General features: G+C 39.0%; 1 protein-coding gene across 4 annotated transcripts in view; it reads left to right on the plus strand.

Annotated features, from left to right (window-relative positions):
* NRXN3 (neurexin 3) overlaps positions 1–16,652 on the plus strand; it is an 891,094-nt gene that overhangs the window by 784,782 nt on the left and 89,660 nt on the right. For all 4 annotated transcript variants that reach the window (XM_042814128.1, XM_042814126.1, XM_042814127.1 and 1 more), the window contains one exon: positions 4,065–4,067. In XM_042814128.1, the coding sequence (XP_042670062.1) occupies positions 4,065–4,067 (3 nt within the window). The remainder of the gene's footprint in view (positions 1–4,064; positions 4,068–16,652) is intronic.

Here is a 16,652-nt window from a genome sequence, read left to right on the forward strand (position 1 = left end):
TTTTTCATTTTCCTTTTACAGCCTTCACACCATCTAGATCACTTTCTTGCAAAATGAAGTTGCTCCAACATAGAGCAATTTCAGCATCTTTGGTAAAACACATTCTTATGATAAACAGATCTCAGGTATTCTAGCCAGATTGTACCAACATAGTGTGTTCATACCTAAAAATGCAGCTGTTTTGAACTACTTGTTTGGTTATAGCCAGACAGTGGTATTGATTAGAAATAAAAACCTTATATTTGCTCTTCTTGTATGCATAGGTTAAAGAAATAATCGGTTGAGTAGTGGATTAGTATTTCAAAATGATTTATTTCAGTAGTATACTATCACGGTATTAACTAGGATGAAGTACATGTTCTAAAATTTTTATTTACATAAGATCCTCATCAAGTTGATACTCATGTATACTGACTGAGACACCACCTAGTGATTATTGATCATAGAGTGCCTTCATTAAAGGTATTTTTTGTCCAGTTAGAGAAAAAAATTTAAATGATTCCATTTCCTTCTCTGAAACAATTTCTTCTGCTTGAAATGGAAGAACCTAATGAAATAAAGTACTTTGAAATCTAGAATCATGCAAGTAACACACTTGTCTTCTACTGTTTCAGAAGATTTAATCAGTTACTGGTTGTGTTTGTGTATATATGGCTATTCTCTTTACTTTAAATCTAGCACTGATCACTGAGGTTATGAAAAATTGTCCTCTTAACTATATTAGGAAGTCAGGCCACGCCCAGAGCGCTGTGTTCAGTTCTGGGTTCCCAAGCATAAAAGAGATATGGAACTACTAGAGATGGTCTAGAAAAGGACCTCTGAGGTGGCTAAAGGACTGATACATCTGTCCTATGAGGAGAATTTCAGAGAGCTGTGGAACCATTCAGCCTGGATAAAAGAAGGCTCAGGGGATCTTATCGATGTGAACAAATACAGTAAGGGAGGATATAAAAAAGACAGAGACAGTCTCTTTTCAGTGCTACCTGGTGACAGGACAAGAGGCAACCAGTACAAACTATATGCTGTAGGTTCTGTCTGAGCATCAGGAAGTGTTTTTTCACTGTGTGGGTAAGAGCTTTTGAGTCTCCGTTCTTGAAAGGGAGATCTTTAAAAGCCACCAAGTCTGCTCTGGATGTCCCTGCTTGAGCAGGGATTGGACCAGATGGAAAGAGAGGTCCTTTCCAACATCAACCATTCTGCAGTTCTGTCAGTTATTTTTGCTGCAGCAGAAAAATGAATTTCAAGCCAAGTTTTAGTGTTGCCCCAACAACTTTGGCACTACATCCAGTTGGTAGCAGGACTGAATTATGAGACTCAAACACTCAGTAATCATTTTTAAAAGTTGCAGCCAAATAAAGAGAAATTACTCAAGGTTTCTTCTCTGTTTGTCATAAACTGTGAAAGAATTAGTGTTCCTTCTCCTCAAAAGCTTCCTCTAATTTTAGAGAAAATTTTTGTTTAATTACATCTCCAGAAGAATGAAGTGTTGACCAGATCCTGCTCTTGTTACTGTAGTTTATTGGAGATTTTCTATGATTTATAAAGTTAACAGAACTGTGTTTAGCTATAGGAATGTAACAGAGACTAGTACTGGACTTTAGTGGTCTGAGTGAAGCTGGAAATCACCCTGCAATGTTTGATGAGGAAATCTTCCAGAAAGCTTCCTGCCTAAACTACGTGGTAGTTCAGTGGGCCTATAGAGACCGTTGTATGACAAAAGTGCATCAAGAAGATTTAATAAAGTGTCAAAGTGCTTCTAAAAACATGGTTAGAGCAATGATTTCCTGGATACACACGCACCACAACAAATGGTCTCATCTTAGATGATATTAAAGCAATAACTCTTTGACACTTCATACTGCCCACTGAAAGCAAGATGAAAGTCAATATGGATCTCCATTACAAGTTTCTGCATTTCAATACTGGGACATTTTATTGCTGCCACAGCACAAATGGCTCTACTTTCTTCCTTACTTTTGGTAGAATTTGATTCTGTCAGCTTGCAATGCATTATTTCTGCAGTAAAAGTGAGAAGAAATCGTCATTTTCTTTTTGGGCAGTATCTCCAGCTGTGGTTTTGAGATGCCTAATGGTTGTTTTATCTTGCTAGTGTTAGACATCACCGTTGTCAGGCCTGCTTACAACTTCAGTTCTAAGTGGTAGAAAAATCAAATAGAATGAATATGCTCTTTGGGGAATGTTAAATATAGCCACCTGGGGCTATGTGCAGTTATTTATTACCCTACTCCAGTTTTTCTCCCCTGTTTTCCTCAGAAATAAACATTTTTTCTTTACTTTCAAGGCCTTTCTGTTTAGCCTCTCCCCTTCCCATGCTTATCAGTATTATTATTTTTTGGGGGAGGCTCACGTTAAATTTGATCATAAGAATCTTTCTGCTTCCAGTTGACTGTTTGCAAGGCAGAACTAGGTTATACTTCCAGTGTTACTGAAACCTTCCTTTAACCATGTTGAAAAAGTTTGCAGTGGTTATGCTGATGATGTTCTGGGGTAGCTGTTTATCAAGTTTATGAATATTGTCACATTTTTCATCCCTTTATTCTCTTTATTCAATTTACCTGTATCTATTTGCAATATAATGTTTTATACTTAAATTGAAAACTCTGTGAGTTCAAAATGAACAAATTCTGCATGAGTACACTACTTAGCATAGAAGCATTCTGATTCATTGCAGAAATGCCAGCTAAGATACAAAGAAAACTATCTAATACCTAATGTCAAAAATCAGGTTAAATAACTATTCTTACTGTATTAGAACAGTCTGTGCTATTTGAATTGCTCATTTTCATATGTAAGAAGTTAAAACTTCTCCTTTTTGAAATGTGTATAAAGCTTGTGCAAGATTCAAGATCCATCATCCCAAAGTGATACAAAATCCAAAACAATTTTAGTAGGATTTAGGTTTACATATCACTTGTTGTTAAATACAAAACAGCGTAACTGCAAACTTCTGTTTGTATTGTACATCAGAATATCTCCTGTAATTTGTTAACACTGCCAGTAGTGTTTTAGACTACAGTTTTACTTAATGAAAATGGGAAAATGAAATGCTTTAAAAATACACTGCATATACACAGACCAGTGACACACTATACAGTATGTTAAGCTCCCAGACTATAGTGGGATATGGTCTTAAACAAACATCCAAAGCAAAGAAAAATGTTACTGGAAATATCATGTGGCAATAACGTTAATATTTAAAATATCTATAACTTAATTATATTTCAAAATGTATACTATTTCTGCAAGGAAATGAAACTCAGTTTAGTGGAAGACAAGAAGAATTTGTGTGAGAAATGGGTGAGACGTATAACTTCATAGTAGTTAAATTGCTGATAGGAATGTGTCTGTGATTCAAATATCCTTCAGAGTGGTCCTGAAGGAAAGTAAAAAGAGATCTGTTTCAGATAAGCTTCTTGGAGATTGTAGAGCTCACTGACCTGGGACAGGCCCCTAATATGTCTGCTCCATGGCTTGGATAGCTGGCGTCATAAGACCAAAACCATGGAAAAATTTCTGTGGAAAAGAAATCAGTACCCTTCTGGGAGGTCAGATGGATAATTGCCCAGTGATGTGGTAGATGTCTTGCCCCTGGAGACTTTCAAGGAGAGGCTGGAGAAGGCCCCATGCAACCTGATTAAGCTGTGGATGTCCCTTTTTCATTGCAGGGGAGTTGGACTAGATGGCTTTCAGAGGTCCCTTCCAACTCTAAGGATTCCGTGATTCTATGATTATGCTGTCCATGAGGAAGCATAAAATACGTACTCTATTGAAGATCTGGTGCACATCTTAATTTCTTGTAAGGATAAGGATAATGCTTGCCAAACTGTTCAAATATAGCTTGGAATTTAAAATAATAAATTATTTGTGGGTGTTTTCAGCTATGATCTTAAAGTGACAACATTACAGTGTATGACATATATTATGCAGAATATTCTTTATAAAGAATAAAGATTTCTATCCATTATCCATGTAGAGTGCTCAGCCCATTGGTATGTCCCGGAATAAGTTTCTCAACCTTTGATTTTAACCATTAGGCATTCCAGCCTGTTAAATTTATTTTAGACGGAGGCTCCAATAATCTTGATTAATGTCTTTCCAGAATATGCAGGTCCAGGCTAAATCCTTTCTTTCTGTGTATCTCACAAAGGAAAGCAGCACAGATTTGTCAGTCTAATTAGACATTTTCAGTCAACTAAGACAAATACAGTTGTGTCACTCTTTGATCTTGCCAAGGTACTTTCTTTAATACTCACAGATAATAACTTATGGGGAAATAGACTGGTCTTCAATTTACTTTTTGCTTCTTATAACTCACTAGTGACATTTTCATTCAAAGACCGTAAAGTTCTAATGAAAAAAAGCTTTTTTCTTGGTATCTGCTTTAAAGATGGACTTCATTGGTCTGTTGGTACTGCTTGAGAATTAGGTGGTCTGGCTTTTGTGCCTCCTTTGCTGCTTTTTCCTGAACTGCTTTTTTCCTAAAGAGACCAGAAATTCTGTCTTGTACCTTCTTTCAGACTAGCATCCTTTCCTCTGACCAGCAGTTGTATTGAGTGAGATCATAGATTTACATTTCAGCAACATAACACACAAAATAGCATTTGTCTATTCAATGTCACATCTTTTCTGAAGAGATATGATCATAATGTGGTTTGGAAGCTGGAGGGGAGGATAAATTATATTTATTGATGTAGTGATCAGGATATTCAAATTAGCTCTTATGATTTGAAATATGATCCTATATTTTCATTATTTCATTCACCTTCTGCAGAAGATACGTGTGCTGCACTTCTGGATCCGAGGTTTCAATACCCATCCAAAAAGAGAACATAATTTTACTGTACTATTATTTTTCTGATCTTCCTTGCTTCCAGATGCTAGCAGGTACTGACAATAGAAATAAACTTAGTTCTGTAATTCTCCTAAGCACAATTACACTAGCACAGATCATTGCATTTGTAAAACAGCTCATTTATGTGCTGATGATTGCTGTCATTTATTGACATTATCGGCAGTGTTATTTGAACATTGAACTTGATAACTATTATGAGTTCCAAATGGAGACAACTCTTGCATTACTCCTTGGAGAGACTTCACTGATGATATGTGTAGCAAACTTGAGTGTCACAATTTGGTGCACACAGTGTTTTCTCAGCATATGGCTCACACTCGCTTTGGTTAACCTATTTTCATGTAGTGATATTGTCATGTAGTTTCTTGAGCGTCTTCTCTGTGGGTCCTACTGAGAATCCACATTTTCTATTTATTCAGGCTAAGAAAGGACTGAGTTAGCTAATTGATTTGTACAATGATTGAGTTTACATTGTCTTAAACATGCAGATAGGAACAGCTGCATGGGAGTTGTAGTAAAATATCAATTGGTTTTGAAACGGCCACTAATTTCTACTCTACTATGAATTTTTGAAATGAAATGTTGGGCCAATGTATGAGGAAGAGACCTGGGCTAGCACTTTTTTAGGAATTTCAACTTTTTTTTTTTTTTTTAGATTTTCACTGGTAAAATTTCTTCTTGTCAAGAGCTACTTGAAATATTCCCTTGATTTCAGGTGACCAAATGCATGTTTTTTTCTGTAATAAAATAAGAATCTGTAATAACAGCTCTAGTAAACTGATGTGGATCTACTTAAGACAGGCAGTTATTCATTTCTCAGAAAGTACGCTTAATCACATCACTGTGCACTTTTTTTTTAAGGCACGTGATCCATTTGTGCATTTAGACATGTCATCTGCCCTGCCACAATGGATTCTTGTAAGTTACATGGAAGATTGTTTTCCAAATCTGGTTAATACAGTATTCAGGACTAAAGCTGCTATAGTTGACCATACATTTGATCACAAGCAAAATGATAGTATAGGAAAAGTGTTTTGTTCTAGGCTGGTTGCGCAGCAACAACGTGTGATAAAGACTTCCAATACTGCAAAAGCAACTGGTTAGGATTAAATGATGTACAGTGAATGGTTGTAGTTCAAATATAGTTGTGGGATTGGGTCACATATTGTTAGAGTGTATCTGTTCTGCTTGCTATTTTTATATAAAAGGAAGGAAAATGCCTAGAAGCTGCAGACATTGCCAGAAAGCTTCCAGTGCATACAGTTCCATTTGGATGTTTTTCTTTTTTTTTACAAGACTGGCTGAGAGGTGGGAATGTACTTCTTACCTTTCCTAACTTATATATGGATGACTGTATTGAATTTAGAAAAATATCTAAGCTGTTGTGACAGATCCACTTTCTGAAATCACCTAATTAATGCACTGGGTTTTATGATGTTGTTAACTAGCAAAAAGCAGGATTTTGCTAGTTTCATCTGTAGGTAGATGGACAGATCTGTAGATTAATTGTCGCTAATTTACAATATATGTCTATCATGGTATGTCTCGTAAAAATAACTATTAGGAAAATGAGTTATGTAATTACCATTACTTTTTCTTCTATTTTAGACAGTTTAAGAGCCGGTGGGATGTAATTCATTTTGACTTCAATAATTACTTCTATTATAATCTTTAAGATAAGAATTTGTTTACAGTTTGTTACAAAATTTCTGCAGGAAAATAAAGCCTGAGTGGTGAGGACTTGGGATTCCAGTTTCCTTGGTACTGCAGATGCTCCCCTTGTGCTTTCTGAGAGTGTGTTTTTGGAGAAAATTTGGTCTTTTTGTCTCTTTGCTCTTATTGCTTTGAGGTTTTCTATTGGTGCTATGCTGCCTCTTTTACTGTGTCTGGGATTGGGCATACCTAAAGAAATACTGTGGGTAAAAACAGTTCCAGGCATAGTGATAATTTGTTGGGAGTCCTGAGCCAGAGAGTAAGGAGTATTAGGAATACCCTGGTGGCTAAATCTATCAAAATGAATAGAGAAAAAATAACTATTGAGCTATAGAAAAGGAAATAAGATCCAGAGGACAAGATTATATCTTTCTCATAAAGATATGGGAAGGAAACAGCAAGACTTGAATGTGAAGAGTGACATGGCTAGAAGCAGTAGGATGATGCTTTAGGCAACTCTAATTTGATTAGACAAAGATTTGGAGAAGAGAGATACTCTTACGTGGCTTAATAGCCACTCTTCTACTTTTTAATCTCTCCTTTTGCGAATTTCTGTCTTTGCTACGGATAAAGGGAAGTCTTTTTTGCCAAGCTGGCAGGGATTTATTTCAGTAGGGCTGTTGGCAACCGCACTCTGAGGACCCATGGCTTCTACCATAGCAGTGCACAGTCAGGCTGGGTTGAACTGTCATACATTTTAATAACGCCATGTGAAAACCACCTCTTCTCATTTGCTACAGCTCTTTTCTGTTAACTGCTTTGGAGCAGGAAAACTCACTTTTAATGTACAAAGAGTCAGGTCAGGTAAGGAGAAAAACATGCTGTACTTCTAAGATTCGAGCGATATCCTCAATGCCCAAGCCATATAGAGAGATTTGCTCAAATAGTTTCAATTTAACTTGATTATAGTGTTCTTTTTTTTCTGAAAGATGACCTCCAATGAAACTGTAAGGACACGAATGATTTTAATCTGTGGTAACAATGGAGAACCAGTCCTGACCAACTCCAATAGCATAAATATACAAAATGACAGATTATCCTGCTAACTCCCTCCCTGCTGCCTGAGCACACACACACACATAGTCAGTAGCACACAGCAAAATTCAAATTGGTCTTTATCTTTCATCTACTTCCCCAGTGATTAATGCTGCTCTTACTGGGAGACTAATCAAATGAGGGGAAATACAGAGAAAGAAATATGCTTTTCTTAGACTATCGTTATCAGTTTATTATTTATTTAATATATTTTCCTCCTGTTAAAAGAATGTAATGTACTGACACAGCAGGAATGAAGAGAGTCCAGAGCAGATTTGGAGGCAAGAAGATGAATGGGCCAGGCCTCTGCAAGTGGAACATGGAAATTTTGCGGGAAGGTAGTGAGCTACTGAACTGCTGTCGGATTGTGGCATTTTACCTAGAAAAACAAGAGGCTGTAGTGCTGTCAGCACTGGTCCTGAACCAGAAACCTACTGGCTTCTAAATTCAGGTCCTTCACATAAAAGCTGTCAACAAGCCTCTTCTCTATATTGTTCTTTATTTTCCCTATATGATGGGGGGGGAGGGAACAAAAAGATCTATTGGTCCTTGTTCTGTCTCATAGACAAGTTTATAGGCACAATAATGATAATAGGGATAACACTCTGAAAATTCCCCCCAAGTGTTGTATTCTCTCTCCCTCCCTTTTGCCCTGTCCTTAGCATTATCCATTCATAGTGGTGCTATGAACCTCTAGTTCTAGCTTTGATCCTACAGATCCATAAAGCACAGAGCAGAAAATTTATTCTGAGCAGTAGTTAAAACAAAACAAAACAAAGCAAGATTATTTGAATTGGTATGACTTAGATTTAAGTAGAACATCTGATTTCAGAGTGAATAGGAATGGATCTTAATTGTCTTGCTTCTTCAGGATCTTAAAAAAGCAGACTTAAAGAAAAACACCCAAACAGGCATGGGTATTGAACTGTGGCACTACATATAATTTTTGCTACTGAAGAACTTGCTGTATGCTTTCTCTAAGCTTCATGTGTGCTTCTTTTTTTCTTTTTTTTTTTTCTTTTTTTTTTTTCCCATTGAGAAGACACATGCAGAAAGGAGCACCTGTAATAGTAATAATTTGTTTGGGATCAAGTGTCCTTGTTTCTCACTTGTTTTAACAAGTGCAGCCACTTGGCTTTTTTAAAATATATTCTTTCTCTTGCTGAGATTATTATGTTAGGTACCAAAAATGAGATTAGACTAAAAGAGTGACTTGGTATCTATACTATAGGAATATATTTTCATATGATCAGTACTCTTTTTCAACACTTTTCATGTTGGCATAATGTTTTCTGTCTTCACAGGGTAGATTCAAGAATTGCAAACAAGAGACCAAAGCTTAGGCATAATTGTCTTAGCTCTTAGTTTAGGCAGCAGAGAATCCAATTGTTCTCTGCTGGAGCAGTGCTCTCTTTTTTTTATTCATGCTTACATTAGCATGTGGATCTCCAGTGCCCAGGTTTGTTTCGTTGTGATGGACACAACCTACTGGGAATACTGGGAAGGATTTTCAGCTGCTTGATATAAAAAGATGTGGCGTGGTGGAAAGCATAGATAAAGATGGAAGGAGGAAGGAAGATGGTTATACGCAGTGTGCTGTGTGGAGGGCTGTGTGTATGGCTTAGAAAGATCAGCAGTGGCTCAGAAAGATCAGCAGTAGTGAGAGCTTGCAGAGAGCTTCTTCTCCCACCTCATTTCAGACTAATTGGAAAGCATTGTTGCTTTCCTGAAGATGAATAATTCTTTGGTGCTCAGATGGCTAATTACACATTGTCCTTCTGTTTGTGGACTCAAGCATAGAGAAATTTCTGGTTGTTTGGCTGTAACATTTGTTACCCTGGCAAGAACCAAGAAAAACTTACAATCTGTTTCAAAAAGGTTTGGTGCTTTTCAGATTGCCTTTCTGTTAATGGTTGCAAGTTGTTTGCTTTCTCTTTCCTTAACTTAAGCCATGGAAATGGCGTTACCTCCTGCTCCATATGTTCCCTGGGAGGAGGCAAAGAAGAAGTTGGAAAGGAGGGTAAGATCTTGGAGGTGGATTGCTAACAAGCACAATCTGCAGTGTTTCTCCTTAGGAGATGCTGTAGCAATTGGAGGGAACTGCGGCCCTGCAGTCTGTACTTTCCCCATTTCTGACAGTTTGTTCTACACTATGAACTAGGTCTCTGGCTAAGATTCTGAATCTGAATTGCCTCTCACTCAATTACTTTCTCTGTAGAATTTGGGGACCTCTTCTGCTGCAGGTTTTGGCAGGCATTTGTGCTCTTCCGCTTACTGTTGCAGTAGTGAAGTCTGGACATCAGTGGCTGCCAGAGGATTAGAAAATTAAATGGCATCAGTGCTTCTGCTGTGAGAGGAGAAATAGGATGAAAGGAAGACAATGCAATCAACTTCCTTGAGAGAGCTGCAGACAGAACAGAACAGAGGATGTAAATAGCTGTTTACAACACCAAGGATCATTCTAGAGGCAAAGCGAGACAGTGGCATAAACTGACTCTTCCTCTGCTCCTTTCAGTCTTGGTCGCTCTGAATTTACTGTTTGTCTTCTATTCAGACCACTTTAATGACAGCAGTAGCTGAAGGTCAGGAGCATTTGGAGATTGTTTAAATTCTTTCCATTATTAGCTGTTCTTTCCTTACTACTTTGACCATCTGAAGCTGAGAGACAACCCTGGTGGTGGCAATGAATTGTGGCTGTGATAAGGCAGTAATATGTCATCTCTTTCAATGGGCATTATGGAAAAGATATTGAGTGATTAGTAGCATCCATAGTTACAGTCAAATTCCATATGGCAAATTACAGTACTTGTCACACATATTGCCTTGGCATCTGAAAGTCTTTCAGCTTGGTAGCCCATCTAATAGTCTATAAATTCAGACTAAGATTTTGAGGAGAAAAAACACTTATATACATGAAATGAACAATACACATATTAATTAAATCTCTTTAAGCCAGAAATTCACTTTTTTTTCCTATCAGTAAATTCTATTTATATAATCCTGACTATAATACAGACCGGGAGACAAGATGCTGGAGAGCAGCCTTGGTGGAAGAAATCTTGGTGAACAGCAAATTGAACATAAGTGTGCAGTGTGCCCAGGCTGCCAGGGAGGCCAACTGTTTCCAGGAGTGTTTCAGCATTGCATTACCAAGTTATGAGAGAAGTGGTTGTCCCACTCTACACTGCACTGGTGTGACCTCATCCTGAGTACTGTGTGCAGTTTTGGGTGCCGTTGTAGAAAAAGGACTCAAAGGAGTGTCCAAATGAGGGTTAAGATGGTGAAGAATCTAGAAGGGAAGGCATATGAGAAGAGGTGGAGGTCCCTTCATTTGTCTAGCCCAGAGAAGAGATGCCTGAGGGGGGGGCCTTTCGTGGCCTACAACTCTTCATAAGGGGGAATGGAGGATCAGCACTGATCTTCTCTCTCTGCTGACCTAGATGGAACTCGAGGGAAAGGCATGAAGATATGACAAAGAAGGAATCAGGTTGAATATCAGAAAAAGGTTCTGTACTGAGAGAAGGTTGTGCACTGGAACAGGCTCCCCAGGGAAGCGATGATGGCACTGATCAGAGTTTAAGAAGTATCTCAGTCATGTGGTTTGATCTTTGGGAAGTCCTGTATAGATCCAGGAGTTGGACTTGATGATCCCTACAGGTCTCTTCCAACTTGGTATATTCTATGATTCTATGAAATCTCTTTTACTATAGAACTATAAATTTGATAGTGAGTGTAAGTTCTAGAAAATCACAGAATCACAGAATCACAGAATCACAGAATCACCCGGGTTGGAAGGGACCTCAAGGATCATGTAGTTCCAACCCCCCTGCCTAGCAGGGCCACCAAACACACACATTCAGATCAGGTTGTCCAGGACCCTGTCCAACCTGGCCTTAAACACATCCAAGGACGGGGCATCCACAACCTCCCTGGGCAGCCCGTTCCAGGGCCTAACCACTCTCCTTGTATAGAACTTCCCCCTAACATCCAACCTAAATCTTCCCTCCTTCAACTTGGATCCATTTCCCCTAGTCCTGCTGTTGTCAGCCCTTTTGAAGAGTTTACTCCCCTCCTGGGTACAAATACAACTTTCTGACTCTTTTTGAAACATGGATAAAAATGATGGTAAAAAAATTAATATGAATTTTATTTTCAAAATTTTCAAAGGTGTCAGAGTTTATGTATAGCCATAATCACTGTTCCTAGAGGTCAAATTTCTTTAATGAAAACCATCATGGCTGTTTAGGGTGTTATTGCATGAGATCCCCTCGGAAACTGTCCTTAGGGACACAGGAACGAATCTGAGCTGGAAGATCTTTAAGAACAGTTTTCTGAGAACAGAAAAGCTCTCCATCCCACACCATAAGAAATCAAGCAGAGGAGACAGAAAACTCCACAGGCATAGCTGAGCAAGGACCTGCTGGTGAAACTGGGGGATAAGAAGTAAAAGTGTAAGCAGTGGAAGTAAGGATGGATGGCCTGAAAAGAATATAGGGATGCTTTCTGGACATGCATTGATCCTATCAGGAAAACCAGAGCACATATGGAACTGAATTTGGCAAAGGATGTGAAAAATGACAAGAGATTCTCTAAGTACATTGGTAAGAAGAGATAGGGAGTACACACTCTTTTGCCTCTGACAAATGAGAAGGCAGCACTGGCTTCTTCAGACATGAAGAAAGCCGAGGTACTCAACAGGTTCTTTGTCTTGGTCTTCTCTGGCAGTCAGGCTTCCCACACCTCTTGTGTCCCTGAATTTCTAAGCTGGGTTTGAGGGAGCAAAATCCCTCCAACTCTAGGAGCAGAGCAAGTCTGAGACCGCCTCATGAGACTGAATGGGTATAAATCTCTGGGGGCCCAATTATTTGCATCCCAGGGTCCAGAAGGAACTGGCTGATGTGATTGACAAGTCACTCTCCATCATATTTGAAAAGTCTTGACTGTCAAGTGAAGTCCCTGATGACTGGGAAAAGAGAAACAACACTAACATTTTTAGGAAAGGAAGAAAGGAGAACCTAGGGAACTACAGGCCTATTAGCCTCATGTCTGCGCCTATGGAGAAGATTCTCCTGAGGCACATGTGAAATAAGGAGGTGATCCAAGACAGCCAGCACGGTTTCAGAAAGGGCAGATTGTGCCTGACAAGTCTGGTGGTCTTCTCTGATGGAGAGACAGCACTGATGAGCAAAGGAAAGCTGACTGAGTCTGCCTGGATTTGTGCAAGGCCTTTGACATAATCCCACTCCGCATCCTTACCCCTAAATTGCAGGGAGTTGGATTTGAAGGGTGGACTATTCAGTAGGTAGGATGCTACAGATGGTTGTGGTCAATAGCTCTACATCCAGGTGGAGCCAGTCACAAGTGGTGTTCTCCAGGGGTCTGTTTTGGGACTAGTGCTCTCCAACATCTTTATTAATGGTTGAGAGTGGGACTGAGTGTACCCTCAGCAAGTCTGCAGAGTGGTGCACGTTGACACAATAGAAGAAAGGGATGCCATCCAGGGGGACCTGGACAGGCTTGATAAGTGGGCCCATACGAACCTAGTGAGGTTTCAGCAAGGCCAAGTGCAAGGTGTTGTCTCATGTATATATAACCTCTGGAAGAAGAATTAATTGAGAGCATCTTTTTAGAGAAAGATTTAGGGATCCTGGTGGATGAAAACCTGCACACGAGCCAGCAGTGTGCACTTGCAGCCTGAAAGGCCAACTGTATCCTGGGCTGCATCAAAAGAAAGGTGGCATGCAGAGTAAGGAAGGTTAGTGTTCCCCTCTACTGTTTTCTTGTGAGGCCCTGGTGGAGTACTATGTTCAGACCTGAGTTCTCTAACACAATAAACTGAAAGTTGTTCACGTATACCCTGAAAGAGACATGGACTCTCCTGTAACTCTGTTACGGTGTCCATAGTTGGAGAATGATTTTTCTAATCATTGCTTATACTGATTCCTACCTAACAGGATCGTGTTCTTCTGGTTGCCTTTTCTGCTCTATTTTAATTCATCTGGCCTAATTCTTGTTTGGACAGAGCAGTGACATTTGGGCTGTTAACCCACCTGGCAGCTTCGGTGAAACCAGTTTTAACTTGATTGACCTTATTCGGCATCAAAATGTACACATGTATTCAGTCATTCCTGTTCTCAACTCAGAACTTACTTTCCTTCTTGCATGCAATTTAGGGAAATTTGTAATTCAGTTGATGCCAGATAGAGGGATTTTACTAAAGCAGCCCCTTTAGCTAAATCTCAGTAAGTAGATCTTTGATTCTTTGTTCCGTAGCAAGATAAATGTGTGAATTTCAGAATCCCCTTGACTGAAATTTTCAGTCTCTGGGATGCATAGATGATCTGGAGCCTATTGGAGCATTGTGTGAGTATGCTAACATTAATGAAAACAATATTAACAAAATTTCTCTCCAAAGCACCTTATAAACCTGTATCTGAGGAATGCTAATTATACAATGGCATCTCATTCTTGTTTAATAGTGCATAACTAAGCCAGAAGTGCTGTTCAGTGAAGATGCATTCAATATGGCTATGAGCAAAAACATATAGAAACAATTAACTCAGTTGTCTTTGCATCAGGGCACCACCCCTTAATAAAAATTGCATATTTTAAAAAAAGGTTGCTGAATAGCAAATTATCTCAATAAGACGATTTTCACAACAATGGCCCCTTCTGACATGAGAGAATCCTTCTCATCTGCCTTTTCTTTCTGTGCTTTGTGTATCTTCTTAACCTGAACAGAGTTTTTTTCCACAGAGATGAGTAATGGATTTTTAATTTTTTTTTTATTTTTTTGTTTTCCAAGAAAAGGGAGGTAGGTCTGGACAACAGTGAAGCAGTGTCCAAGTCAGGTGTAAATTAATTCCTTTCAGACAGTGGAAAGCCTTTTCCACACTAGTTTGCCACAGTGATTATTGAGAAGAAAATTTTAGTTAAGACAAACTAGTTCACATGTGACTCCAGATTAACATGATTTTATTGCTAAGTAGTAATACTGTATATATTTTCAGAAGTAGAACTGGGATTCAAGAATGGCACAAGTGTAAAGACAGCACAAGTGGCCAGCTTCAGTGGCAGAATCAGAGAGACAGCAAATCATAAATGTTTGGGACTCAAAGATTTCCCTTACTAAATATTGCAGTTTTATATTCAATCATCTCTAGTCACTCCTTTAAGCTGTCTCCTGGCAGAACTGACAGATCAAGAAATCTACTCATAATGAGCTGCTTCAGGTCACAGGCTGTGCTCAGTGCTAGCCTCTGTAGATGAGCTGGTTGCACTGTTTGCTGCTTCCCAAAATGGTGACAGAGAGGCAGAGACACACATTCTTCACTGCCCTTGCTGCAAGGTTCTAACCTCTGACTGGTGGATGGGGCAAACAGCTAGGGATGCTTTCATCTTAAACCACTGCCTCAAGAGTCAAAAACAGTGTCTGTCAGAGCTTTTTGCTATATATGGGGCTATTTCTTAATTTGGCTGTATTTCAATGCCCTTGTAATGGATGCCTTCTTGAAGTTACTCTGCATAGCATTACATTCTGTGGTGCCAAATGGAAATACATATCCAAAGCTTTCAATGGAATACGGTACTTGCTTGAACAGAATATCCATTTCCCTAGGTGTATTCACCTAATAACTTATTTCTGGGAGTGCTATTTTTCTGTGGCAGCTCTGCAACTTTGAAGTCCTTCTTGAACCAGTGAAAAATTTTCATTAGTTGTCAAAGATTTTCATTAAAATGTTCTGTGGCTTTGACCTCATAGACCAAGTTGGCATCCCATGAGAATGGTTTATTCATTGCTCCTTCTGTACCAAGCTGGAATCTTCAGGCTTCTGGGGGCTTTCTTTCTCTTTAAGAAAGAAAAGTCAGGTGAGCCTAATTATTTTCCTGCCCAGGAGAGCAATGTTTCTGATTAAAATACACCTCAAATGACATACCTGCTAGGTCTTCTTGCTAAGGCTGAGATGCTTGCTGTGCTGTTCAAGGCTTCTGTAAAAAGATAATTCCACATGTGCCTTCCGGTTCTCTGTGTTGTCTTTATCTTTAGACCTGGAAAACATATAAAAGAAAAACCATTCGTGTCAAACTCTGGATTTTTTTCTCCTAAATTAAAAAAAGACTTTCTGAGACATGGTGCACTTCTGAATGACCTCCTCAGTGCTTTTTGAAGCCTCTCTGCTATGGAGCATTTACATGCTGTCAGTGGCAGCTGTCTTCCCCCAAAGAATTCATAGTACCATAGCTAGACTGTCAGGTCTCTGCCTTAACCTTTTCTGTCTCAGCTTGCTTATTTTTTTTTTTTTCCTGATTCCTTTTTTTTCTCCCATCTTGTGCCATTACATCACATCACACTGTCTCCTTTCCTTTGCAGCTCTTCTACAAATCCCCACTACTTTTTCAGTGCTTACACCTTTATTGAAAATTCAGACGAATACAAAACTTACTCCTTAATATAGAATCATGGATGTGGTATTGTTTTTCTGAGTCCCACAAATGCTAGGAGTCCTGTAGGATCCCCTTCCCCTTTGAAAAAGCTGTGTCCTTCCCACTTCTAGTGGGTTTGCAAAGTGCAGAGATTAAGTTACTCCCTGGAGGGAATGGGAGGCATCTGCCTTGCAGGGCTGCTCCCAGTTTGAGTGATGTAACACACAGTAGCTGAGATCCTGAAATGGGCAGATGGTTTAAGAGACCACTGTTACTTACCCAATGCACCTACTTTTGCATATGTATGCTCTGTTTTTCTTGGACAGTCCCTGACTGCTGATTCCCAGAGTGTGAAGATTGACTGCCTCATAACATGATCCTGGCTAAGGATCCTGCAATCACTATTCATGAAAACTCCTATTCCTTCCAGAATGTTTATTAATCAATTTGCCATGGTAATACAACAATACATTTCATAAAGTATTGGCATTTATTTGTTTAAAACCAGTTGCTTTTTTTGCCCTAGTTTTTTATTACAGGACAGCATAAACTCAACCTCTCAACCATACCTAATATTTTATGTTTTCTGTAATTCAGTCTTCCACCT

The sequence above is a fragment of the Centrocercus urophasianus genome, unplaced genomic scaffold (assembly GCF_019232065.1).
Source record: "Centrocercus urophasianus isolate 14NV4802_14NV808 unplaced genomic scaffold, USGS_Curo_1.0 seq_14, whole genome shotgun sequence".
NCBI classification, from domain to species: domain Eukaryota; kingdom Metazoa; phylum Chordata; class Aves; order Galliformes; family Phasianidae; genus Centrocercus; species Centrocercus urophasianus.